The sequence below is a fragment of the Myotis nattereri genome, assembly GCF_964212035.1.
Source record: "Myotis nattereri genome assembly, chromosome: 8".
NCBI classification, from domain to species: Eukaryota; Metazoa; Chordata; class Mammalia; order Chiroptera; family Vespertilionidae; genus Myotis; species Myotis nattereri.
Genome location: NC_138083.1, coordinates 16,277,328 through 16,298,179, shown reverse-complemented (window position 1 = coordinate 16,298,179; position 20,852 = coordinate 16,277,328). Strand labels below are relative to the sequence as shown.

Here is a 20,852-nt window from a genome sequence, read left to right as displayed (position 1 = left end):
CTCTCGCAGTCTGGGACCCCTCAGGAGATAATGTCCTGCTGGCTTAGGCCTGCTCCCGGGTGGCAGAGGGCAGGCCCAATCCCTAGGTGCAGCCCCTGGTCGGGCTCAGAGCAGGGCCAATTGGGGAGTTGGGGCGCCGCCCCCTGTCATGCACAGAGCAGGACGGATTGGGAGGTTGCAATGCCACCCTCAGTCATGCTCAGGGTAGGGCCGATTGGGAAGTTGCGGTGCCACCCCCTGTCACGCACAGAGCAGGGCCAATCAGGGGGTTGGGGCGCTGCCCCCTGTCACACACAGAGCAGGGCCCATCAGGGGGATTGGGGCTCCTTACCCTGTCACGCACAGAGCAGGGTCGATCAAGGGGTTGGGGAGCTCCCCCCTGTCACGCACAGAGCAGGGCCCATCAGGGGGTTGGGGAGCTCCCCCCTATCACACACAGAGCAGGGCCCATCAGGGGGTTGAGGAGCTCCCCCCTGTCACTCACAGAGTAGGGCCGATAGGGGAGTTGAGGCACCGCCCCCTGTCACACACAGAGCAGGGTGGATAAGGGGGTTGGGGCACCGCCCTCTATCACCCACAGAGCAGGGCCGATCAGGGGGTTGGGGCACCGACACTGTCACACTCAGGGCAGGGCCGATGGGGAGATTATGGCTCTACCCCATCACACACAGAGCAGGGCCCGTGGTGGGAGGGGGGTTTGGGGCGCCGCCCTCTATCACCCACAGAGCAGGGCCGATCAGGGGGTTGGGGCGCCGCCACTCTCACACTCAGGGCAGGGCCGATGGGGAGGTTATGGCTCTACCCTGTCACACACAGAGCAGGGCCCGTGGCGGGGGGGGGGGGCGCGGGTTGGGGCGCTGGCCCGTGGCGGGGGGGGGGGCGCGGGTTGGGGCGCTGCCCCCTGTCACACACAGAGCCGCAGGGCAATCAGGAGGTTGGGGAGCTCCCCCGTATCAGGCACAGAGCAGGGCTGATCAGGAGGTTGGGGCGCCTTATCCATGTCACGAACAGAGCAGGGCAGATTAAGGAGGTTGTGGCCCCACCCCCTGTCACACACAGAGCCGCAGGGCGATCAGGGGATTTGGGTGCTGCCCCCTGTCACGCTGATCCCAGTGCCGGGAGGCCTCTCGGCTCCGCTGATCCCGGTGCTGGGAGGCATATTACCCTTTTACTATATAGGATAGAGGCCTGGGTGCATGCGTGGGGCTGGCTGGTTTGCCCTGAAGGGTGTCCTGGATCAGGGTGGGGATCCCCACTGGGGTGCCTGGCCAGCCTGGGTGAGGGGATGATGGCTGTTTGCAGCTGGTCACACACCCTTCAGGGTGGGGGTCCCCACTGGGGTGCCTGGCCAGCCTGGATGAGGGGATGATGGCTGTTTGCAGCTGGTCACACACCCTTCAGGGTGGGGGTCCCCACTGGGGTGCCTGGCCAGCCTGGATGAGGGGATGATGGCTGTTTGCAGCTGGTCACACACCCTTCAGGGTGGGGGTCCCCACTGGGGTGCCTGGCCAGTCTGGGTGAGGGGCTGAGGGCTGTTTTCAGGTTGGCGGGTGACTGAAGCTCCCAACTGCTCCTTTTTTTCTTTTTTTTCTTTATTCTGGGCCAGCTTTAGCTCTGGCTCCAGCTCTGAGGCCTCTGCTGCTGAAAGCAGGTATCTGGTTTGTTTGGGTTCTATAATCAAAACAATGTATAACTCCAGCTCTGAGATCCCGGCTCGCTGAAAGCAGGTTTCTGGGGTTTTGTTTAGCTTCTATATTTGTTACAATGTTTCAAACTGCAGGCTTAGAGGCCAGCAAGGCAGGCGGGGAACGTTGGTTTCCTCCTTCACTGAAGCAAGCAAGCCTCATGTTAGTTTCAAGCTGCCTGGCTGCCGGCCACCATCTTGGCTGGCAGTTAATTTGCATATCGCCTGATTAGCCAATGGGAAGGGTAGCGGTTGTACGCTAATTACCATGTTTCCCTTTTATTAGATAGGATAAGTTCTTTGGTTATTCTCTGCCCTGCCCTTCCTTCTGAGACCTGTCAATCTGTTCCATGCATCCATGCCTTTGGACCTATTTTGTTCGTTGGTTTTTGTCCTTTATATTCCACATATAAGTGAGATCATGTGACACTTGTCTTTCTGTGACTGACTTAAACGAAATAAGCCTGTTCATTTATTTTTAACTTCAAGGTTGTTTCTTTCATTTTTGGGAGTAGAAGAGACAACATACTCGAAGAGAAGGAAGACCTAGATTCTGTTGCAACTATGCGTATGACATTTTCTCTCTTAAATTTTGGACCCCAGGTTTCCATCTGAAGAGGAGGGATGCAAATACACTTTCCCATCAATTCTGTGGAGTCTGTGAACTAAATTCTATTATGTATGTGGAGATACTTTGGTCCCTTTGGAAGAAAAGCTTCATAACTGTTACTTCTAGTACTTCCCATGTGTGTCCTTCATCAAACCACTAAACCAATTGCTTATTTTTCTCTGCCTCCACTCCTTCCTCCCCCTCACCTCTTTTTTTAAGAAAGAGAAAATGTTCTTCTCCCTGTAGACATGCCGATAAATTCAAATTGCTTTAAATATCTTTAAAAGTACTTGAAAACGTTCAGAAAAAAACCTGTTATTTGCCCTTTGACTGGAAATTATGATTATTTTACGCATATGCATATATTCTAATGTAATCTTGAATGTGATTATTAAAAGTTTTTATATTATACATAAAACTAGAAATAGTTTTGAAACCTACAATAGTAATTTATATTACCCTCTCCTGTTTCCCCCCCCCCCCCTTTTGTCAAGTATCTCCCTAGCTCCATCAATTTCAAACTTGTCTGTGGAAAGTGGTTAGAATACATGGCTTTTTAAAAAATTGTGGTCAAATATACATAACATAAAATTTACAGTTTTGATGATGTTTAGGTATACAATTCAGTGAAATTAAGTGCATTCACATTGTTATGCAATGTATGCATCTCTTTTTGAAAAATATAGATTTCATAGTTCCTGAACAATATTTTGCTTTTTGAACCAATGTTGTTATTAAAAGTAAGTAGTGTGGACTATAACTGGATTTTGCTCTTCATTTTGAAGGAAGCTATGAGATTTATAAAATGTGGTAGTTGTTGATTTCATTGGTCATGTTTCCTTTACCTCATTTCATTTCTGAAAACAACTTGAACAACCTAATTATTCATGCACAATAAATATGCTTAACTCACATCTCTTTTGGTGCTATAGGTTGCAGTGCAGGCAGGAATTAATTCAGAAACAGCCATGTCAAGAGGATTGTATCAACCAGCAACAAGCTTTATGGGCCGCCAAATGTCAGCCGTCTCAAGCATTGGAGATTTCAGTACAGAGCAGAAATCTCCCCAACCCACTAAGAACTTTTCAATTCCTGACCCACATTCACACCAACAGACAGCCCAGAACTGTAATGTGACAGACAGCTATGTAGTACAAACTAATAGTGACACAGAGTGCTTAAATAAGCCTGACAAAATAGATGGAAAGACATCTCTTCAGATTGGTGAGAAAATGCTAGTCACAGCCAGCGTTCTGTCTGAGGAGGAACAAACTCATTGCCTGGAGATAGGAAGCAACACACGTCATGGCAAGAGTAATTTATCTGAAGGCAAAAATTCTGCTGAACTTCATTCCCCGTTACAGGAAAGATTAAGTCCAGAGAACAGAACCACTGATTTAAAGTGTGACAGTTCCAGCAGATCAGAGGGATCGGAGAGAGAAATACTGACACAAGAACATATTGAAGTCAAGGAAGAAAGAGCCAGACTGCCTGCCTCTCCGCTATCAGTCTCGGAGTACTGTGCATCTGAAAACAAGTGTTCTCAAGACAAGCATTCCGCTGGGGAAGTTTTCTCAGGTGGGGTGAGAGGCTGAGATTATTTGCTGATTTTTGTTTGGTATTTAGTTTTTCTAGTTGGTATTGGTCTTATGTAAGAACAAAATATGCACTAATTTTAATCTTTGTCAAAAAACAAAATAGTGTCTTTGCCAACAAATTCCATTCTAATGAGTTCTTAAGTGGGCATGTGGAAATATCCTTGCAAAAAAAATTAATCTCATTTTTAAACCCACTGTGATATTTTAAAAAATATTTTAATGAATTTTTATATACTATAATGAGTTGTGGATTGTTGCTACATGCTTTTAGCTGTGAAGTAATTCCGTCTGTGAGGTGGAACATCTTACCTTGCTTCTCCCTGAGGTTAGTGATCAGTAATCTAATCATATCCCCTCTTACAGATCATCTTCCTCATGCAGACCCAGAGTCACAGAAGCCCTTCCGAAAAATGCAGGAAGAGTGGGAGGAGGACAGTTTGAACAGCAGCAGTGACCTCACCGTTTCTGTAAGTGAAGATGATCTGATTTTAAAGAGCCTGGAACCACAACCAAATCCAGGTGACAAGATGGAAGGAGAAGATGGAATAGAGGCCTTAAAATTAATCCACTCCAAGCAAGAAAGAGATGCCCCATCCATTGAAAAACGTAATTGTATTTTGCAAACCCTAAGCTCTCCTGATTCAGAAAAGGAATCCTCTACTAACTCACCAAGACAGTAAGCCATTCAATTTTTTTTCACTGTTCTGTGTTTAATTATAGACATTTTTAGAGACCAGTTCACATGGAATGTATTATTGCACACTCAGTCATGAATGTGTAAGTTCCTTAAGTCTCATAAGTAGTCTTTTATATAAAATTTTATTTTTTTTTCCTTTTTTATGAAGTAGCTTTAAAAATCTGATTATTGTTGAATTTAAGGTGATTGGCAGTTTATAATCATATCCCAACAATCTCTGGTTAATTCATAAGTTATTCCCCCTACCTTCCATCTTTTTAGAAAATAAATCATTTTAAAGTTCTGATAGCACACAAGGTAGCAAACTGTTAAACTTACTAGGAATTCAGCTTTAGCGACTAAGAACTTATATCTAATTAAGTTGCTTAATCCCTACATCACTTGCCAAAGTAGTATTCTGGTCATTTGATTAAATAGGAGTTAATGAATTCTTCTAAGGGTATATCTAAGCCAGCTTTCCTTTCTGAATGTAAATATGAGGACATTGAAATTTTTCATGTTAACTTGGAATAACATCAGTGTTATATATTTTGAGCACTTATAGTATTTAACTCATAAAGGCTCATATATGATTTTTTTACTATTGATTGGAGATACTGGGTAAAATTGTATAGCTAGTCTGGAAACTGTTGAAAGCCAATTCTGCACTAAAACACACACACACACACACACACACACACACACACTAATAATATCAAATCTCTTTTAGGACAAGAAGGAACCTAAGTAAAAAAACTAATGTAAACATCACCTTTTAAAAATGAGGAGACCAAGGCCAGGGGCATAAGGAGTGACACATAGGCCACTAGCGCAGACCCTCCATAGAGCCTCCCTGACCCACGCAGCCCTCAAAACTTTGTTACACCCAGATGCTGTCATTCTTTCCTTCCAACAAACCCTACTGGAAACACTGGCAAGAGTGAAAAGCCGCCTTGGCCTGTGTGGTTCAGTGGTTGGAGTATTGTCCCATGCATTGAAGGATAATGGATTCAATTCCCGGTCAAGGGCACGTACCTGGGTTGCAGGTTTGACCCCTAGCCCCAGTTGAGGTGCAGCTGAGGTGTGTGCAGGAGGCAACCAATCAATGTTTCTCTCTCTCTCTCTCTCTCTCTCTCTCTCTCTCTCTCTCTCTCCCTCCCTCCCTCCCTCCCTCCTTCCCTTCCTTCCACTCTCTCTAAAAAAATCAAAGGAAAAAATATCCTCAGGTGAGAATTGAAAATGGAAGTATTTTATTCTTCTTGTGCCTGAATAGTATTCCATTGTATACATATATTTTTTTATTCATTCATCCATTGATGGACACTTAGGTTGCTTCCATGTCTTGGCTATTGTAAGTAATGCTGAAGTGAACATGAGGATGCATATATCTTTTCAAGTTAGTCTTTTGCTTTCTTTTGAATAAATAACCAGAAGTGAAATTGCTGGATCATATAGTCATTCTATTTTTAAATTTTTGAGGAACCATCATAATGTTTTCTGTAACTTCTGAACCAATTTTCAATCTCATCAACAGTGCACAAGGATAGAATTCCCTTTTCTCCACACTCTTGCTGACACTTATTTCTTGTCTTTTTTTAAAATATATTTTATTGATTTTTTTACAGAGAGGAATGGAGAGGGATAGAAAGTTAGAAACATCGATGAGAGAGAAACATGGATCACCTGCCTCCTGCACACCCCCCACTAGGGATGTGCCCGCAACCAAGGTACATGCCCTTGACTGGAATCGAACCCGGGACCCTTCAGTCCACAGGCCGACGCTCCATCCACTGAGCCAAACTGGTTGGGGCTCTTTTCTATTTTATAATAGCAATTCTAATAGGTGTGAAATATCTCATTGTGGTTTTGGTTTGCATTTCCGTGATGATTAGTGATGTCAAGGACCTTTTTGTGTACTTGTTAGCTTAGCTATCTGTTTGTTTTCTTTGGAAAAAATCAGATCATTCTGCACATTGTTCATTGGATTTTTTTGCTATTGAGTTATATGAGTTCTTTATATATGTTGGATATTAATCTCTTATTAGATATAGTATTTGCAAACGTTTTCCCTCATTCTGTAGGTTGCTTTTTCATTTTGTTGATAGTTTCCTTTGCCGTGCAGAAGTTTTTTAGTTTGATATAGTTACACTTGTTTTGTGTTTGTGGCCTGTGCTTTGGTGTTATATCCAAGAAATTGTTGCTAGGACCAATGTCAGGCAGCTTTCCCTCTATATTTTCTTCCAAGAGTTTTACAGTTTCAGGTCTTACATTTAAGTCTTTAATCCATTTTGAGTTTATTTTTATTTTATGATGTACAGTATGGATCCACTTTCATTTATTTGCATGTGGCCATCCAGTTTTTTAACACCATTTGTTGAAGAGAGAGACTTTGTGTATTTTTCCCATTGTGTATTTTTAACACTCTTATCAAAGACTAGTTGACTGTATATGCATGGTTTTATTCTGTTCTATATATCTGTGTTTATGCCAGTACTATATTATTTTGGTTACTGTAGCTTTGTAATGTTTTGAAATCAGGAAGTGTGAGTCCTCCAGCTTTGGTCTTTTTTCTCAATATCATTTTGGCTAGTCAGGGTCATTTGTGGTTCCATATGAATTTTAGGGTTGTTTTTCTATTTATTTAAAAAATGCCACTGGGATTTTGCCCATGAACACAAGATATCTTTTCATTTATTTCTGTCTTCTTTAATTTCTTTCAACAGTGTTCAGTATACAAGTCTTTTGCCTCCTTGGTTAAGTTTATTTCTAAGCATTTTATTTTTTTTGATGCTATTGTAAATGGGATTGTTTTATTAATTTTCTTTTTGGATTGTTCAATGTAGAGAAATGCAACTGATTTATGTGTATTGATTTTGTATCCTGTAATTTTCCTGAATCAGAGTATAAGCATTTTAAAGTTATTTCCCTGAGAAGAACATTAGGGTGTGAGCATAACTAGGAAAGCAGACCAAGGTCTGACTCCATATCCAAGATCAGGAAGATCAGAAGGAGCCAGAAAAGGATCTGAGACGAGGCTTAGTGAAGACCAAGGAGAACCGAGGTGTGCTGCAGACACCAAGCAGAGTGTTTCCAGTAAGGTTAGAAAGATTAAAGAGCCTTTTCAGGTCCCAGAGCTGGTTGGAAGAGCAGCTGGCATCCAAACTGACAGGTCATGCTCCAAGTTCCTGTGCTCTACCACACACATCACAAGCATGACGGCGATTTACTGATCAATAGCACCACCTCTGTGCCAGGGCCTGTGTCAGCGCTTCATTTATAATTATTTATTCCTATTATCAGCACCATTTTATAGAGAAGGAAACTGAGACACAGAGAGGTTATGTTCAGTCACAAAATGGCTTATCTGGATCCAGAGTCTGCATTCTGAACTAGGATCCTGGGCTACCTCCCTCCTCTGCCGCCTAAATAATGGCAGTATCATCAAGGATAAATTTTATAAGGTTGAATAAGGAAGATCAAGAAGCAAATTTGATTCTTTAATTAGAAAAGGGAAATAAAACTAAGCAGTGCCAGTTTGACCTTTCGCTCTGTCCATATTGATTTTGGGCCTTCCAACCTCAGGTAAGCTGACGGAGTGCTGTGCGCCCTTCAAGCTGGACCGAAGTGCTTGCGAAGCTGCTTGGTTCTTTCTCCCTTGGAGTACTACTGAGAGCAAAATGCGGTGCTGCCTTTGTGGCCAAATGAAAGCCTTGCTTTCTCAAGGTCATAAAAAGCTGATCTCATCCAGTGATTTTGATTTTAATTTAGTCCCTCTTCAAAGTTAAATATAGAAAGTTCTTGCAGCTGAGAAAGAGTTGCTGCTGAAAATTATATTGCCTGGAATAATAGGCTACAACTGTGTTCTTTTCGAATTTACCCTAAGTTCGCTTTAAGTGGATCTGGAAGCATGTTTTAGATCCAGTGTCCTTCAGAAGTGATGATGCCTTCAGGTATCTTTTCTCGGTTGCTTTTCTCCTTCACCACTATCACTTGTTTTTCCTGGACATGGCCTCTGCCGTTCAACATTGGTGGCCCCTGAGATATTTCTTGTCACCCCATTCTGGTTTTTGTTCCCAAAGTAAGGTTGTGCATTACGCTTTCGAAAAAATAACCCTGTGCCAGCCAGGAGGGCTATTAGTGTATCCCCTCATGTTCTACCTGGCACTTCATTCCCCAGTCTCGCCTGTGCCTCTCCTGTTAGCTACCTATTTTGATCTGAAAAAATCTAAGACTTTCCTTATCTTTATTTTGGTTTACACTGCAAAAGTCCAGAACCAGGCAGTATTCCTGAGATTTGATCCTCAGCAAAATAAGCAGTAATTGCGGTCATTACCACTAGGGGGTTCTGTACAGATGTTAAAAGGCGTCCCCATTGACCAACTGAAACCTGGTTCCCAGCCTTTGCCATCCATCTCACCACAGGCTGCTGGCCTGAGTCAGAGGAGGTGGGTGGCCTGGGGCAAAGGCAGGTGTGGGGGATACTGAAGCACTTGCAGAGGTTGCAGGGGTGGGCAAACTTTTAGACTTGAGGGCCACAATGGGTTCTTAAACTGGACTGCAGGGCCGGAACAAAAGCATGGATGGAGTGTTTGTGTGAACTAATATAAATTCAAAGTAAACATCATTACATAAAAGGGTATGGTCTTTTTTTTTTTTTTTTAGTTTTATTCATTTCAAACGGGCCGGATCCCGCCCACGGGCCGTAGTTTGCCCACGGCTGGGTTACAGCATGAACAATTTGCTTTAACATTTCTTGCAAGGCAGGTCTACTGATGTCAATTCCCTCAGTTGTTATTTGATTACTTATTCTTCAGTGCTCATATGTATATTCAGGTTTTCATTCATCTTGAGTCAAATTTGAAAATGTATAATGTACTAGAAAGAGATCTATTTTCTAAGTTTTCACATTTGTGAGCATACTTTATATTTTAGAATGTCTACTGTGTCAATAATTATTCCCTTTTTCTCTCATAATTTTTTGTCTGCCCTGTTTTTCTATTGATCATGTCTGCATAAGATTTGTCTATTTTATCAATTTCTTCAAATAATCCAATTTGATCCCATCTATTGCTTTTTAAAAATCTCATTCCTTTCTATTATTATCTTTTTAAATTTATCTTTATTGTTGAAAGTATTACAGACACCCCCTTTTCCGCCCATTGACCCCTCCCTCCCAGGCCTTTGCCACACTATTGTCTGCATCCATGGGTTGTGCATATATGCATATAAGTTCTTTGGTTACTCTCTTCCCACCCCCCAACCCCACCCCACCCCCTCCTTCCCTCTGAGATTCATCAGTCTGTTCCATGCTTCCATGTCTCTGGATCTGTTTTGTTCATCAGTTTATTTTGTTCATTGGATTCCACATATAAGTGAGATCATGCGATACTTGTCTTTCTCTGACTGGCTTACTTCACTTAGCATAATACTCTCCAGGTCCTTCCATGCTGTCTCAAAGGGTAAGAGAGCCTTCTTTTTCACTGCTGCATAGTTTTCCGTGGTGTATATGTAACACAGCTTCTTTATCCACTCATCCACTGATGGGCACTTGGGCTGTTTCCAGATCTTAGCTATTGAAAATTGTGCTGCTATGAACATAGGGGTGAATATATTCTTTCTGATTGGTGTTTCATGATTCTTAGCATATATTCTTAGGAGTGGGATCACTGGGTCAAATGGCAGTTCCATTTTGAATTTTTGAGGAAGCCATACTGTTTGGCATAGTGGCTGCACTAGTCTGCATTTCCACCAGCAGTGTACTAGGGTTCTCTTTTCTCCACATCCTCACCAGCACTTGTCATTTGTTGATGGTATCCATTCTGACAGGTGTGAGGTAATACCTCATTGTCGTTTTAATTTGCATCTCTGATGGTCAGTGACCTTGAGCATTTTTCATGTGTTTCTTGGCATCTGTATGTCCAATTTGGAGAAGTGTCTATTGAGGTCTTTTGCCCATTTTTTAATTCAATTATTTGTCTTTAAGTTGTATGAGTTCCTTATATATTTTGGATATTAACCCTTTATCAGATGTGTCATTGTCAAATATGTTCTCCCATACAGCGGGCTCCCTTTTCGTTTTGTTGATGGTTTCTTTTGCTGTGCAGAAGCTTTTTATTTTGATGTAGTCCCATTTGTTTATTTTCTCCTTCGTTTCCTTTGCCCTAGGAGCAGAGATGAACCCCCTGCATTGTGCCCTGTCCAGATTCCTGCCCACAGAAGCCATGAGCATAGCGCATAACAAAAAGCTGTTGGTTATTGTTTTGCACCACTAACTTTGGGTTAGCTTGTTACACAGCAGTAGATTACCAGGATAGCTGTGATGATTGGTTGAAGAAGATAAGCCATTCCAGATTTCAGGGGAGAACTGCAGTTTAAGCAAAGGCTTTGTAGACAAGGCACCATGGCCCATCTCTAGGGAACTATTGTTACTTCAACCAAAGGAGTGGCTCACGTGGCAGAGTATAGCACCCCTGAGGCCAAGGGACACAGCCAGGGATTGTAGGTCTTTTCCTCGTCTCTTCATCCCAGACATGCGCAGCCAGCTACCTTGTCCTGCTTCAGGAAAGGTGTACTTACCCGGAATTAGGGATGTGCTTGTCTGATACCCCTTTAACTCTGACACTAACAAGAAAAGCTTTTCACCTGGTTCCTAGGGTCTACCCAGTTAGCTTTTATTGTTTTCTTGCTCTCATCCTCCCTGACTTTCCTCTACATTTAATCCATTTATTCATTTCTGCTGATAATTTGTTATCATCTACTTTCTTGTTTCTTCTTTTGTCTTTGGAATTCTTGTAGCAGCTTGTTAAGTGAATGAGTATTTGAATAATAAATTGTTTCACTTCTTCACTTTAATTTAGTGCTGACCCTTTGAAAGGCCCAGCAGCAATCCAGCATCATCTTTGCAGTAGTCCTGTAATATTTGATTTATAGATACTCATACAGCAGGAGGCCATTAACAGCTCCGTGCCTGTCCCTGTCCTGCAAGTGCCCTCCCTGGGTGCGGCCACTCCCATTTCATGGTCATCTTGGAGGGGGACCCTGAGCACTGAGTCAGATTGCAGAGAGACATCTGCCTGACTGATCTGAGCTCCCCTTCAGTGGAGGGTGACTGTATTGGACCCCATTCCCATTCCTCAGAGTTAATTGGCCCCTAGGAGACTCACTTATTTTGGAGAAGTGACATACTGACTTATTTTAGGGTCTGACCACTACCTAAGCCCTCCATAAGCCCGTCCACCATCTCATTGTGCCTCTGGTTTCTTCTGTCCCTGGGTCCCCTCACATTCTGTAACCCTTGCCAGCCAGTGTGAATTCCTTGTCTGTTCTCTTACAGACACATGTATACATACATATAAAGACAGACAGACATGTCACCGCACAACACAAGTCTGATTTTATGATCCCCCATTTGTCATTAAGCCCCAGCAAGGTTTTTTCTCCTAAAATTATTGTGACCAGAAAGGGTCTGCCTGTGTCCCGCCTGTAGTGTTTAGGTTCTTGACTTTGTGCAGGAAAAATTTTACAATACAAGTCCAGGTGATTATGAGGGAACATTTGTTAAATCGGGGAACAGTAAAGCAAGAAAGGGCTTAGCATAACAGCGATGGCGAACCTTTTGAGCTCGGCGTGTCCGCATTTTGAAAAACCCTAACTTAACTCTGGTGCCGTGTCACATATAGAAATTTTTTTATATTTGCAGCCATAGTAAAACAAAGACTGATTTTTGATATTTATTTTATATATTTAAATGCCATTTAACAAAGAAAAATCAACCAAGAAAATGAGTTCGTGTGTCACCTCTGACACGCGTATCATAGGTTCACCATCACTGGCATAGAAGCAACAGGAGAGCCTAGGCTGGGCTCCCTTAGCTCTCTGGGAAGTCAGAGAAAAGGGGGCCTGAGGGACAGGTTCAGGGGTTTGCCTGGGACGAGCTGCTGCTGCCCATTGCTCCCCTGGTTGCAAGCCTCATGGGGTCCTTTGGAGTTTAGGAGTGGCATGTCTGTGGGGGGAGAAGTGGGGAAAGAAGAGAAGAAAGGGAATGGTGGGGGCTGCTCCCCAGAGGGAGAGCGAGTGCGGGGCACTTTGTCTTGAGGCTTTATCTCTTTCTTGAAGGTGGGACTCTTAGGGGAGATTTCAGGGGAGGGTTTCGGCAGAATATTCGTCAGTTTTCTAGGTATGTTCCTTCAGGGTCATGACCTCTACTGATTGGTCAGTGTCAGGGAAAGCGGGTCGTCAGTCATTGCAGCGGGTCCAGGTGTCACCCACCTGGTTTTGCTGCTTTTCTGGGCCTGAAGATGAAATACAACTGAGGCCTAGATGTTATCTCTAGGGAGGTGACCTGTATCTGCTGTAAATTGCTCTGTCAGTTTGTTCAGCTGTATGCCTGTTTCCCTATTCCACTGTCCTGGCTTACTGGCCTGCCTTACTGTCAGATACCCTTTTGCCAGAAGTACCCTCTTAGAGTTTAGTTATAGAACTGATTATGATAACATCTAATAAACAAACAGAAGTATTATTTTAAGTTTTTTTAAAATTATTGTTTAAAGTATTAATAAGTCTCCTTTTTCCCCCAATTAACCTCTCCCCCACCACCCTCTCCCCCAAGCACAAGCCCTCCCTCCCACTACTGTCTATGTCCATTGGTTTTGCTCATATGCATGCATACAAGTCCTTTGGTTGATCTCTTACTCCCTCACCCCCTGCCTTTCCTCATAGGTTGGACAGTCTGTTCGATGCTTCTATGTCTCTGGTTCTATTTTTGTTCATCAGTTTATGTTGTTCATTATACTCCACAAATGAGTAAGATCATGTGATATTTATCTTTCTCTGACTGGCTTATTTCGCTTAGCATAATGCTCTCTAGTTCTATCCATGCTGTTGCAAATGGTAAGAATTCCTTCTCTTTTATAGCAGCGTAGAATTCCACTGTGTAGATGTACCACAGTTTTCTAATCCACTCGTTTGCTGATGGGCACTTAAGCTGTATCCAAATCTTAGCTATGGTGAATTGTGCTGCTATAAACATAGGGGTGCATATATCCTTTCTGATTGGTGTTTCTAGTTTCTTGGGATATATTCCTAAAAGTGGGATTACTGGGTCAAATGGGAGTTCCATTTTTTATTTTTTGAGGAAACACCATACTGTTTTCAACAGTGGCTGCACCAGTCTGCATTCCCACCAGCAGTGCACGAGGGTTCCTTTTTCTCCGCATCCTCTTCAGTACTTGTCCTTTGTTGATTTGTTGATGATAGCCATTCTGACAGGTGTGAGATGGTATTTCATTGTTGTTTTGATTTGCATCTCTCGAATGATTAGTGACTTTGAACATGTTTTCATATGTCTCTTGGCCTTCTGTATGTCCTCTTTCGAGAAGTGTCTATTTAGGTCCTTTGCCCATTTTTTGATTGGATTGTTTATCTTCCTTTTGTTAAGTTGTATGAGTTCCTTGTAAATTTTGGAGATTAAACCCTTATTGGTGATAACATTGGCAAATATGTTCTCCCATGCAGTGGGTTTTCTTGTTGTTTTGTTGGTTTCTTTTGCTGTGCAAAAGCTTTTTATTTTGATGTAGTCCCATTTGTTTATTTTCTCCTTAGTCTCCATTGCCCTTGAAGCTATATCAGTAAAGATATTGCTATGACATATGTCTGCTATTTTGCTGCCTATGGAGTCTTCTAAAACTTGTATGGTTTCCCGTCATATGTTTAAGTCCTTTATCCATTTTGAGGTTTTTTTTGTGTATGGTGTAAGTTGGTGATCTAGTTTCATTTTTTTGCATGGATCTGTCTAATTTTCCCAATACCGTTTATTAAGAGACTGTCTTGACTCCATTGTATGCTCTTGCCTCCTTTGTCAAATATTAATTGGGCATAATGGCTTTGGTCAATCCCTGGGTTCTCTGTTCTGATCCATTGATCTATATGCCTGTTCTTGTGCCAGTACCAGGCTGTTTTGATTACAGTGGCTTTGTAATATACAGTGGGGCCTTGACTTACGAGTTTAATTCGTTCTGTGATGGAGCTCATAACTCAGATTACTCGTATGTCAAATCAATTTTCACCATTACAATGACACGTGATACTGGGCTGATGTTGTGGTGTTCACTGTGACGTTCGCTGTGCCAACTAGTGGTGGGGTATCTGAAGCTGGCTTGTAACCCGAATTTTAGCTCGCAACTCAAAGCAAAAAATCGGCCGAGAGACCGCTCATATCTCGAAAAACTCGTTAGTCGGGACACTCGTAAGTCAAGGCCCCACTGTAGCTTGATATCTGGTATTGTGATCCCTCCAATATTGTTCTTCTTTCTCAATATTGCTGTGGCTAATCGGGGTCTTTTTTTATTCCAGATGAATTTTTGGAGAGTTTGTTCTAGGTCTTTGAAATATGCCGTTGGTATTTTAATGGGGATTGCATTGAATCTGTAGATTGCTATTGGTAGTATGGACTTTTTAATGATGTTGACTCTACCAATCCATGAACACGGTATATTCTTCTATTTGTTTATGTCTTCCTCTATCTCTTTTTTCAGCATCCTGTAGTTTTCTGAGTACAGGTTCTTTGTCTCCTTGGTTAATTAATAGTCTTTTTTAAACTTTTCCAAAATGAGAACTTGATTATATTGAATTTTTGAAGGTATAAAGTTATATGACAATCAAACATTTTCCCTCAATGTTCTTTTTTGCAGCAGATATTTAAGGCCGGGTCACCTTAAGTGACTGGCTTCATAAATCTGTGTGCACCGCCGATTGGTGAGCACAGGTAACACTCTAATAATGACACTCCTCTGGTCATTTAAAATTAATTTATTTTTTTTTAAAATATGTATTTCAGAGAGAGTAAGGAGAGGAAGATGGAAACATCAATGATGAGAAAGAATCATTGATCAGCTGCCCCCTGCACACCCCCTACTGGGGATAGAGCCCACAACCCAGGCATGAGCCACGACCAGGAATCTCACCCTGACCTCTTGGTTCATGGGTCTGTGCTCAACCACTGAGCCACACTGGCCAGACAGTGAGTGCCAATTTAAAAGAAACCCAACGAACAAGAGCAAATCATTCTGGACTTCACCTTCCTACCAAGGAGAATTTTTATCAGCCCAGATGTTAAGTATGGGATCCATAGTTATCAAAGAGAAAATGGACTGACAACACTTACCCATTTCATAAAGCACATCTGCAGCCATCACAAGTAATTCTTGGCTACTAAAACACATTATGGTTCAAACAGTTATCCCTGTGTGAGGGTGGAGGGAAACATCTATTATAAACTCTCTCAGGCCTCCCAGTGCCTCATTAAGGGGGAAAAAAAATAGAACAGAATGATGAGGTCGGGTTATGAGGCCAAAGTGGGGGAAAAGGCAAGGGTTTTGCTTGTGCAGCCTCTGTCACAATAAAGAGGACCTTAACCCAGATGGACGGTACCCTACAAAATGTAGCCCATGATTCAAGCTGTCAGCTTAACCACACTGTTTGCAGGTAAAGAGAAGGAGCCCTTGTTTCCTGGGTAAAGAACAGGAGCCCGTTGGCTGACCCTTGGTCTGCAGCCTGCTGCAGCCCGCCCTGCTCCGGTGGCCTTTGTGTCTCGGTCCCCTCCTTCCCTTCTTGTAGGCATTGTGCTTCCTTCGAGTGGCCCCCTGTAAGGGACCACCCAAGGGGCCGCACAATGGGAACTGAGGTAGCCACCAAAACATAGGTTTCGTTAGACTGCCCATTAAAAGAAAAAGACTGTTTAACTATGTATGTGTTTGTCCTTTCTACAACTGTTTTGTGTGGCAAACAAAACCCCCTATACAAACTTCACTGTGGCCGCACATACAGCTGTTCCAGCCATTGGGGGTCAGGTTTGAGATAGTCGCTCCAGTTTATTTTCCCAGGGCACTAATTCTTGATGCGGTTTATATTTACACATTTGGATTTATGGTCAGGAAATCTGATATCAAAGCAAACAAATTGCACTGGCTTTATGAAACTATTGACAGTCCCGGAGTTTGTGGCTGGGCATTACTCTTGGGTGGAATTGGTCAGTGATGCTCCTTAACAAAAGCTAGCAGCCTAGAATTCAGATCTCAATAGCCATTTACACCTCTGTAAAAGGATTAGCTCCAGCCAATTGTTATACTGTTTAAACCTTAATTTGCATCTTTATAGAGGTAGAGCTTCTAGGGACCTCTCTGCTTCTCAGTTATATTTGTGTACCTGTGGGTGGGAGGTCACTGAAGGTTTTCTCTTATTGGTGAAGGTGCTGAATTGCTTCAGGATGACCAGTAAGCTACACAAATTGAATTAGAGGCTCAGTTTTGAGTGACAACAGTGTCCTCTGGCTCCTTAGTTATATTTTGTAGCAGTTGTGGTCTTTTGAGTGTTTGGTACATGAGTGCATTCTGTTACTTCTGCTTAAACTTAAGAAATAGGGTCATGGGAGGATTTTAAATCTTGTTCATTGGAATCAACAAATTTCCTTGAGAATTAAATGTTAAAAAAAAAAAAAAGAACTAGAACTTGATACAGTGATAGTTTTAAAAGTAAACTTTTTTACACAAATCATGTGTTGTTAGTTTAAAGATCAAAGTAGGATCAAACCGGGAGGAGGAAGTACTGGAGTTTTGAGGCAACTGTTTTTGCACTGGAATTGGGGAAAAAAGGAGGGTTGCTTTATCTCTCTCCCACCTTTCTGTGCATGGGTTCATCCTGAATAACACACCCATAGCTTATGGTCACCTCCACAAAGATGTGTCTTTTTTATTTGTCATTGTTAAAGACAATTTTTTTCCTAAAACTTTGTTCGGGATGTGACTAACTATAGTACTTACCATTCTTCAGTCTCATTAAAAATACAGTAAATGAATTTTATAAAACCTTTTAAACGTAGCATTATATTACGTAAATTACTTAAGCAAACACATAACTATTTATGCTCAGTGATTGCCATACCATTTTGAGACTTTTGTCCCCTAGAGAATATAAAACCTATAAGCTCAGCCTGTAGCACTACAATTGAAACACATAAATTCTAAGTCCCCCAAAAGGTAATACCCACAGGAATGTGTGAAAGTTATCTGGTAGAGTTAAAGAAAAGTTTATTTTCTGTAGTCCTCATACTGGGTTATTTTTGCCAAGAAATAATTATCAGTTTTGATACTGAAATAAAAAGCAGAGAAACTTTTCTTTCTAACTCACTTTAAAACAAACAAACCTTGCCCTGGCCAGTTTGGCTCAGTGGATAGAGCGTTGGCCTGCGGACTGAAGGGTCCCAGGTTCGAGTCTAGTCAAGGGCATGCACCTTGGTTGCTGGGCATGTCCCCAGTGGGGGGGTGTGCAGGAGGTAGCTGATGGATGTTTCTCTCACATTGATGTTTCTAACTCTCTATTCCCTCTCCCTTCCTCCCTGTAAAAAATCAATAAAATATATTTAAAAAATAAAACAAAAACAAACCTTAATTTGAGTATTCACATTATCTTGCAGTAGAGTTGTTCTGTAAGTTATCACCCAAATTCTGTGAGATTGAAAGATGAAAATGAAGCTAGAAAGCAATTGCTTTCAATTTAGACCCCAAAAAATGTAGTTGTATGCTTTAACTGTTACTGGGTAAAATAAAATATACCTCTTCAAAGTGTCATTTGTGGCCTTGGCTGGCATGGTTCAATGGTTAGAGCATCGGCCTTCCCACCAAAGGGTAACTGGTTTGATTCCTGGTACCTGGGTTGCAGGTTCAATCCCCGGTCCTGGTCGGGTGTATCAGGGGGGCAACTAATCAGTGTGTCTCTCTCCCATCGATGTTTCTCTTTCTCTCTCCTCCCCCTCCCTCCCTCCCACTCTCTCTAAAAATCAATGGAGAAAATATCCTCAGGTGAAGATTAACAAAAAATAAATAAAGTGTCATTTGTGTTTCTAACAATTACTTGTCAGCTTGCAGGTTTGCCCACTTGCTGGACTTCCCAGAGAACAAGCTGAGGGTAGGGCTCAGCCTGTTGGTTCCAGGACCATAGGAATGCAAATAGAAGACATGAAAGAAATTGGAATCTTGGGTTCTACAATAGTGTTTTTATAATACATAGTCTTTACTCTTTAGCTTTTTACAGTGTGTGAATCATTTAGTGGAGTTATTTTCAGCAAAGAATTGATGTATATGATGTATATTTGCAAACTAGTCTGGTATTGTTACTGGCAGAAATAGTTTCTTACAGTGTCGTGGGAAAGGAATTTCAGGGACACTCTCGAAGGAGGATTTGAGTGATAGTGGCAAGATTTATTAGAGCAAAAACAAAGGAAGGCTTAGGATAGAAGAGCCCAAACCACAGCAACAGGAATAAGCCTAGACTGGGCTGCCCTCACTCAGGACAGGAAGTTACAGAGGCAAAAAGAGAGTCCTTAAAGTCCTCTGCTTCCCTGGTTGCCAGTCTCGTGGGGACCCTTAGAGTTTAGGAGAAAATAAAAGTACCGTCCAAGAGAAAGAAGGGTGCACAGGGCACAGATGCCCCTGAAAAGGCTGTCGCACTTGACGGGAGGCTTCACCGGTGGGTCCAGCAAAAGAAACTGGTTGACGTTGCTGATGTGCCCCCGGTACGTCATGCCCGATGCCTCATCCATGACCGGGTGGTTCAGCTCCGTCTTGCAATGGGAAAAGTTCAGCTTCTGGGCTGCAGGCCTGCACTTGTGCCCACTGGCCCAGGAGGGTCAGGACCCAGAGTTGCAGTGCTGTCACCTCCAGTGTCTTAGGCTCCAGTAGTCCAGCTCAGCCTCTGCTCCCGGCTGGCATTAAAATTCTTAGCTGTGTGACCTTGGGCAAGTTATTTACCTTCTCTGTGCCTTGTTTCGCTCATTGTATATCTGTCACCAAGGCTCAGTGCCTCCCAGGCTGCACAGCTGCCCTGCCCACCCGGACGGGCCTTTGTTAAGCTTTTACTCTAATTCCTGGTGTTTCAGGAGGTGCAGGCTTTCTTTCAAACTGCCCATCTCTTTCCTGGCTTTTCCTGGAGCTGTGCTAGCACCCTCCTACCATCCAGTTCCTTTTTTGGATGTTCTGGGGTTTAGTGCCCTTATCCTACCCAGTCCTTTCCCAGGGTCTCCTCCTCCCCCTTTATGGTCTCCATTTTGGCTCCTACTGTGCAAGCTTCATAGTTCTGCTTTATCGTTTGGCTTCTATCGCCCATGCACTAATAGGACTTCCCCTGTGCCATTTCCCCTACTCCCCAGTCAGATGGACTCCCTGGGGACTGTGAAGCTGCCTCTTCCTACAGAGTGAGGCTGGTTTCTTTGCTCCCTTCCTTTTGTTAATAACTAACTGTTAAAAATCCGCAGCACAGACCAGCTCATCGTTTAGCCAGACAAGTTTCTGAGCTAGTCTAGAGTAGACCATAAGCTCGGTGCAGACAATGCTTGGTGGCATCTTATTGATTACTTGTTGTCACCCATGGAAGCCCCAGACTGGTATAAAACCATCATCTAAACACAGACTGTAAAAATAGATGTATCACCAATTTCTCTAATCTAGGTTTAAATCTTGACCTGTCACTCAACACATAGTGTAAGGGTGTCTTCAGCAGTGCAAAGGGTGCCGAGTGCTATGTGTCGCTTACAGTACAATAAAAATTCTGAAATCCAGTTGCTGTTCTAAACTAGCTTTTGGTTTTGTTGAGCAGAGTAGGCAGATATGACATAACTAGAGAATAGTGCAGTGTAGGATGTTGTCTAATTGTGCTTAAGGAACCAGGGATAGGAGAGATCCTATTAATGAGGTAGTCAGAGAAGCTCCTAGACAAGTGTGAGATGAGCTAGGCTAAGCCTCCCTCTTGGATTGATCAGATTGGAAAAGAACAGAGGTTATCTAGCATTTGTCCGGACTGGACTATCGGGTGTTACTGAGTACTGGCATACCATGGTGGTATTGGGGGTGGGGAGGGTACAGTATGCAAGCAACAAGGGGTACTGAAAGGTTAACGTGGTAGTGTTTGGGCAGGTTAAATAGCCATCTCATTCAGTGATTAATGAAAATTGAATTTATTTAAGGAAAAGGAGGTGAGGTGGGGATATACAAAGGGAAGGGCTACACAGAGAAAAGGGGCCTTGGAGACAGGTTCAGGTGGTAAGCCCAGGACAAGCTGCCGCTGCCCATTGCTTCCCTGGCTGCAAGGCTCATGGTCCTTGCTGGTCACCGCACCTCTCTTCCCCTGGCATTTCCTGTCGCCTTTTTTTTTCTTGTAGCACATTCTTTCTCCCCCCCCCCCCCATTTATCTTTATTGTTGAAAGCATTACTGATGTCTCCCTTTTTCCCCCTATT

At 42.9% G+C, this 20,852-nt stretch overlaps 1 protein-coding gene across 3 annotated transcripts in view; it reads left to right on the top strand.

The window, feature by feature from the left end:
- Positions 1–20,852, top strand: part of KIZ (kizuna centrosomal protein) — a 123,522-nt gene that overhangs the window by 36,565 nt on the left and 66,105 nt on the right. For 2 of the 3 annotated variants that reach the window (XM_081097208.1, XM_081097206.1), the window contains exons 5-6: positions 3,227–3,872; positions 4,256–4,568. In XM_081097208.1, the coding sequence (XP_080953334.1) occupies positions 3,227–3,872; positions 4,256–4,568 (959 nt within the window). The remainder of the gene's footprint in view (positions 1–3,226; positions 3,873–4,255; positions 4,569–20,852) is intronic. The other variant, XM_081097207.1, reaches the window with a different exon arrangement.